General features: G+C 30.2%; 3 protein-coding genes across 3 annotated transcripts; 1 reads left to right on the forward strand and 2 right to left on the reverse strand.

The window, feature by feature from the left end:
- Positions 1-298, reverse strand: EIN_088110 (Hypothetical protein; the record flags this gene model as incomplete). The annotated part of the gene is made up of 1 exon (XM_004184757.1): positions 1-298. A coding segment is annotated over one exon (298 nt), but the record flags the coding sequence as incomplete, so codon positions are not given.
- A 488-nt stretch (positions 299-786) lies between these two features.
- Positions 787-1,611, reverse strand: EIN_088120 (hypothetical protein; the record flags this gene model as incomplete). The annotated part of the gene is made up of 1 exon (XM_004184758.1): positions 787-1,611. One exon carries the CDS (start codon positions 1,609-1,611, stop codon positions 787-789), a length of 825 nt encoding a protein of 274 aa, XP_004184806.1.
- A 2,264-nt stretch (positions 1,612-3,875) lies between these two features.
- Positions 3,876-6,507, forward strand: EIN_088130 (hypothetical protein; the record flags this gene model as incomplete). The annotated part of the gene is made up of 4 exons (XM_004184759.1): positions 3,876-4,008; positions 4,046-4,147; positions 4,189-4,587; positions 4,635-6,507. Coding segments are annotated over 4 exons (2,507 nt in total), but the record flags the coding sequence as incomplete, so codon positions are not given.
- Between the last annotated feature and the right edge of the window lie 9 nt (positions 6,508-6,516).

A 6,516-nucleotide genomic window follows, 5' to 3' on the forward strand; every position in this document is an offset into this window, starting at 1 on the left:
TTTCTGTTTTGCCTTTTGGCATTTTTTTGATGTAAAACTTGTTTGGGGTATTCTTAGAAGAGACACACTCTATTTTAACTCCATCAACTTCTTTTCCATTTAATTCGGCGACTGCCTTTTGGATCATTTCTTCCGTGGTTGTGATAATGAATTGTGGTTCGCCTTTCATTTTAAATTTCTTCGCGGGGAGACACTCAACAAATACAGGGTTGAACATTTGCATCGATTTCTCGACTTCTTCTTTGGTTATGATGTTTTTCAGGTAATTGAAAGAGAGGCAAACAATTTTGTCCGACATTTTCCCTTATTCTGTAGTTTTAAGTTTGTTTGAGTTCATATTACAAATTATTTATTATTATTATTAATCAATATTTTATTATTAATTATTGATTCACAATCGAAAGAAATAATTGCAGGGTTTGATAGTGTTCGTATTCAATTTAAATAATATATTCAATAATATTTATAATATAATACTATGTATTTGACTATTTTATTCAAATAACTTTTTATTAAGAAATATATAGTTATTTTTAAAAAATAAGTTTAAGTTGTGTTATTATAATTGTATTAATAATAAATTAAAATTTTTATTAACATTTGTCTGAACTTTTTTCAATTATTGTTTAACATAACAAAAATCAATAAAACAATATTATTATTGTATTTTTATTATAATATGAATTATACATAAATTTTGAAAAATATTTTAATATCTAAAAATTATAATTTAAAAAACTATATTATAATTTAAATACATAATAATAAAAAATAAAAAAAATTCAATCATAAATCCTCTTCTTCCGACCAATTTCGTTTTTTTCTTCCTTTTTTCATTTTGAACTCGTCATTTTGAGCTTCTTCGTCATCACTCATATCTTCTCTTATATTTCTAATCTTACCTTTACTTGATTTCTTTTGTTTTTTATCTCCGTTCGTTTCGTTATTGATATCATCATCGATCATTCCATCATCTTCTTCGACAATTTTTTTATTTTTAACGTTTCGTGGTTTTGTGCGATTTCTTTTTCCTTTGAGTGTATCAACGAAATCTTTTTTTAAGTTCACGCACTCCGAAGACTTATGTCCATATCCTCCACAATTAAAACAGATGAACGGCTTATAATTTTCTTTTCTCTTGATGTTAAGAAACCACCCATTTAACTTCTGGCCGTTAAACTCTTTCAAGAATTTCTCGGCGTCTTCCTCGTTCTTCAATCCAATTTTGACGTCGACCATATTCTCGTTGAACGAAGGAACACGTAAGATGACTTTTGTTGGGTGATACTTCGCTACCATCGCTTCGACATCTTCAACTGTTTTATCTTCGGGAATGTTCTTAATATATACCGTCGTTACGTACTTCTTCGAATATTGCGCTTGCAACTTAACACCATTAAATGACATCTCATTCAGCTCGGAAGCTGCTTTGATGACATCGTCGTGTTCAGGTATATGTACTGCAAACTCACGGACGGGATGATAACTTTCTTTGTTGGATTTGGTGTAGATGAAAAATAGAGGCTCGTAAGACTGGAAATGCTCGAGCATCTCCTCACGTTCCATTGGCTCTCCACTATAACGGTAAGTTAGACATACAAAGTCCGCCATAAGCTTATTTTATAGTTTCGTTTTTATATGTTTTTGACAAGGGTTTAGTTTATTTGTTTTATATATAAACTGTATTATTATTCTAATTGATTTTAGTATAATTATATTGTTTTGTTTTTTTACTATCAATTAATTATAAACAGTTGTATTACTTTTTATAATAAAATATACTACACTTATAATAATATTATAACAACTATTCATCAGTAAGTCAGTACCATAATTCATTTATTATTTAACATATAAATATAAGTTCAAGAACAACCAAAACATGAACAATGGATAAACATAGATTTTACAACAATTTTATTATTCTGGTTTTGTTATTATGAATTTTCTAAGTTTAAACTAATGCAAACTATTTTGCATTAGTTAATATGACAAGAGTTTGTATAATAATATTTGCAAAATAACAAACAATCTCTGTAGTTAATCACAACATTTCGCACCTTTTTCTGTAATATCCTTTTGTTGAAAAATAAAAAATAACAATTGTTTTTTAATTGTCATTTAAAATATTTCACAAAACAAAAATCACTTTAAAAAAATTGTTTTTTTTAATTTGGTGCTATTCAATTTCAAAAAACAACAATAAAATGATATATAGTTATAATAAAACATTGAATACACGAAGTTTTTTGTACAATTCGGTTATGTTTTTTTTAATTTGAAACAACAAAAAAATAAAAAGTACCTGACAATAATCAACAATACTTTTTTAAACATAAAATAAAACAATTGTGTTGTATTTTATTTATATTTATATGATAAATTATTAATGTAATATGATAAATAAGTATTTACTATATTCAATTTGTAGGATAGTCGGTTTATTGTTAATTTGAATGTAATGTTTGTTTTCAATACTATGATACTAAATACCGATAATATCAAGTTATTGAATGGAATTAAATACAGTATATAAGTAGACCAATTACCAATAAATACTTTGTTGATATTGTCTTTTCAGGAATTAATTATATCGTTGTTTTTTATTACAATAATTATCACCATTATAACCACACAACTTACTATGAAAAAAAATAATTACCATTAAGTTCACAAGTCAAAATAAGTAACAATATATGTCAATAAAATTTAAACACTGAGTTTGAATAACAATTCAGTTGAAAATTTACACATTTAAACAAAAAAACTACTTCATAAAAAATTAAGGTTTATTTCACAAACATTTTTACATTTTTTTAAATAAGGAGTCAATTTATTTGTAAACATAATAAGTACTTTAAATTTAATTGAAACACATAAACAATTCGAATATATTGTGTTTATAATTATTGTATAAAAACGAATTTGTTCACTTTAAAATAAATTAGTTAATCAATATAATAATAATAATAATAAATATAAATATAATAATAATATTTTTAACTCTCTCTAAGAAATATGTTCTGTAATTGAACAACACGTCAAGCTGCTGGGAAACAATATTTCAAAAATTGACTTTTTAGCTTCTTTACAATGCCATTTTTCTTATTTTTGGTTTAAGCTTTTTTAATTATAATGTCTACCATCTTGTATAATTTACATAATTAATAGTTTTTAACATATTATTAATTAAAAAATGATAGTTTGAAATTTATCAAATTTGAACACTCTTATTTAATCTTTTATTTGTAAGTTTTTGTATTTGTGTTAATTTAAAAAATTAATCGTTATTTAGGAATAAAAGACACAAAACTATACGAATGGTGTTTTTAAATTTAAAAAGAAAAAAAAGTCGAAATGATTGAAAAATTCAACCAGCCTTCTTGTTTCGGTTAAGTATTTTTAAAAAAGAAACAAAACTATAAAATATATCATATATTTATTATAATATATGGTTGAGTAGATTATTTGTGTTATATAGATTTTTGTTGTTGAAACAAATCAAGAATACAATTATGAGTTTCGGAAGAATCCATGGTTTTGACTAGATTATGATAATATTATTGAATTCGATTAACCACTATAAAACTTTAATAAATGGGAATGTAACAATTATTTTATTTTTAATAATTTGGTTAGTGTTATTTTATAGATTATATTAATAATGTTATTATTAAAAAACTAATATTATATATTTTTATTATGAAAAAATGTAAACCAATTTATCATATTATAAATTTATTATAATTTTTGTTAAAGGAAATAAAAAGATTTTTTTTGTTGAGAAAATTATAAATAAAAAAAGAATAGTTCTGTTTCTCATCAATAGCCTTCATATTATTTTATTTTTAAAAACTGGAAAAATAATAATTTAGATGATTTGTATTGCTGCTCTTCTATTGTTTGCAGTACACACAACATCAATAGAGTGCTACTGTAGAATAGGTTGGGAAGGCGCTTGTTCTGCCTGTAGTGCAGGATGTACCTCTCAGAACTGGCGTTGTGTTGGTTTGTTTTTATTACAAATGAACCAATTCATGATTAGCTTGTAATGACTCGTGTACAAATTGTAATGGTGGTGCAAACAAATGCAATGGGTGTGTAAGTGGTTATTATCTTCAAAGTGGTGATAAATCACCATGTTTATGTTTGTTTTTTCTTTGTTTAATTTTAATAATTAACGACCAGTGTGTTCAGACAAATTTGGAGAAAAGTGCTTGGAATGTGATAGAAATAGTGGGTGTAAAAAATGTGAAAATGGGTATCAGTTGATCAATAAAACAACACAAAAATGTGGAGATTTCAATGAAGGATGCACACTCTGTTCAAACAACGTTTGCAGTCAGTGTTCCGAAGGATATTACCTTGACTCCATCAAAAATTTATGTGTGAAGTGCAACAACAAATTTTCAAAATGCTCGCTTTGTTCTGAGAATGAATGTTATGCATGTGGCGATAACTCGACACTGTCAAACAAATTATGCGTTGAATGCAATCAAAGATGGGAAGGATGTGTTGGATGCAACGACATTATGTGTTCGAGTTGTCAACAAAATGGTTATTATAACAGCAATGGATTTTGTAACAGTTTGTAATTAATAAAACGTTAATATTTAAATAATAATAACCCAAAGAGTGTTCAGCAAATTGTGAGAGTTGTCAAAGCAAAGAAATGTGTGATGTGTGTAAAAGTGGTTATTACTTTAATGGAGGCAAGTGTGAGTCGTGTTCAACAAGAAATTGTAAACTTTGCGATAATTCAAAATGTGAGAGTTGTTTAGAAAACTCGTTTTTGAACAATGGGATGTGTGTGTCGTGCAAAGAGAAAATCCCAAATTGCGAGAAGTGCAACGGTGACAACGTTGACACACAGTGTCTTTTTTGTTCGAATGGGTTTTACTCGAATGGACCACAATGTGTTCAGTGTGACACGTCTTGTGGGAGTGAGGGGTGTGTCAATCGGAAGTGCACCAACTGCAAAGACAATAAAATTTTAGACAGAAGTGGAAAGTGTGTTGAACCAACAAATTGTGACAGTGTTGACGACAGTAGATGTGCTGTCTGCAAAGACGGTTATTATTTGTACAACAACATTTGTGTTCAAAAAGCGTCAAACACGCCATGCAACTCAATTCAGATCACAGAGGATGTTTGTCTTAGCAAAGAAGATGCTGGGTGCGACGAAGTTTTAAACGGCAAGTGTGCATCATGTCAGAGTGAATTAATACTCGACAATGAGATGTGTAAAAGTTGTTCCTCGTCAATACAAAACTGCACAAGTTGCGCCACTTCGAGCACTGAGAGCATCATGTGCTCTGTGTGCAGAGAAGGGTTCTTTCCAGAGAAGACGTGTAAGTCGTGCAAAATGATATATGGGTGTGAGTTATGTGTGAACCTTCTTGTTGGCAATGTTGAAAGCACTCGAATTTGCACGAAATGTCTGAGTGGGTATTATTTGCAAGATGGTGAGTGTCTCCAAATCAAAAACTGTGTTGCGAACACAGGAATAGAGTGCACAAAATGTGAAATAAACTTTATTGTGGAAGAAGGTGAATGCAAAGAATACACAACACAGCTGGGGTGTATTGCAACTGATGGCGTGTTTTGCACGACGTGTTCTGATGGGTTTTACTTGTCACCAGAAAGTCGGCGATGTTTGTCGTGTTCAGTTGCGAGTTGCAGCAGGTGTGACACAACTGGCAAATGTGTTGAGTGCAACACAAACAATTCATTGAAAGACGGGAAGTGTGAGAAGTGTGGGATTGTTGGGTGTTCGCTCTGCAACTCGACTGGCATTGATTGTCTGCGTTGTGACAAAACCCACTTCTCAACAACACTGCCAACAACACAATGCACAGAGTGTACAACAAAAACAAATGGGTGTTTGGAGTGTACAAGTGAGCATTGTACAATCTGTCAAGACGGGTATTTCATCAACACCACGGATCACACATGCAACTCATGCAAAGTGATAGAGGGGTGCACAGCATGTTCACTTGAAACAGGGAAGTGTTTCAAGTGTTTGGATGGGTTTTATTTGGTGAGTGGACAATGCGCGTTGTGCAACAACACAATGCAAAGATGTGGAAGATGTTCGAGTGAGTCAAATTGCAACAGTTGTGAAGAGGGATACTTTTTGGAAGAGAACACGTGCCACAAATGCAGTGAGATAGATGGGTGTGAAATTTGCGACGAATCAAGTCGTCTCTGTTTTAAGTGCAAAGACTATTACACCGCATTGGTAGATGGAAATGGATACAAATGTGTCGACTGTGAAACTGCACACGAAAACTGTTCGAGTTGTTCAGTTGATGGAAATTGCACCGAGTGTGAAAGTTCTTTTATGTTAAAAGAGGGCGTTTGTGTTGAGTGCTCAACTTCAAATCCAAATTGCCACGTTTGTGCAACGAAAAGTTCGAGGTGTCTTTCGTGTGGTGTTGGGTATGGTGTTGATGATAATGGACAATGCCAGAAGTGTATTAGTGTGAATTGTCTTGACTGTGAGTTGTATGATAA

The sequence above is a fragment of the Entamoeba invadens genome (assembly GCF_000330505.1).
Source record: "Entamoeba invadens IP1 unplaced genomic scaffold scaff_1105074725643, whole genome shotgun sequence".
Classification (NCBI taxonomy): domain Eukaryota; phylum Evosea; order Mastigamoebida; family Endamoebidae; genus Entamoeba; species Entamoeba invadens.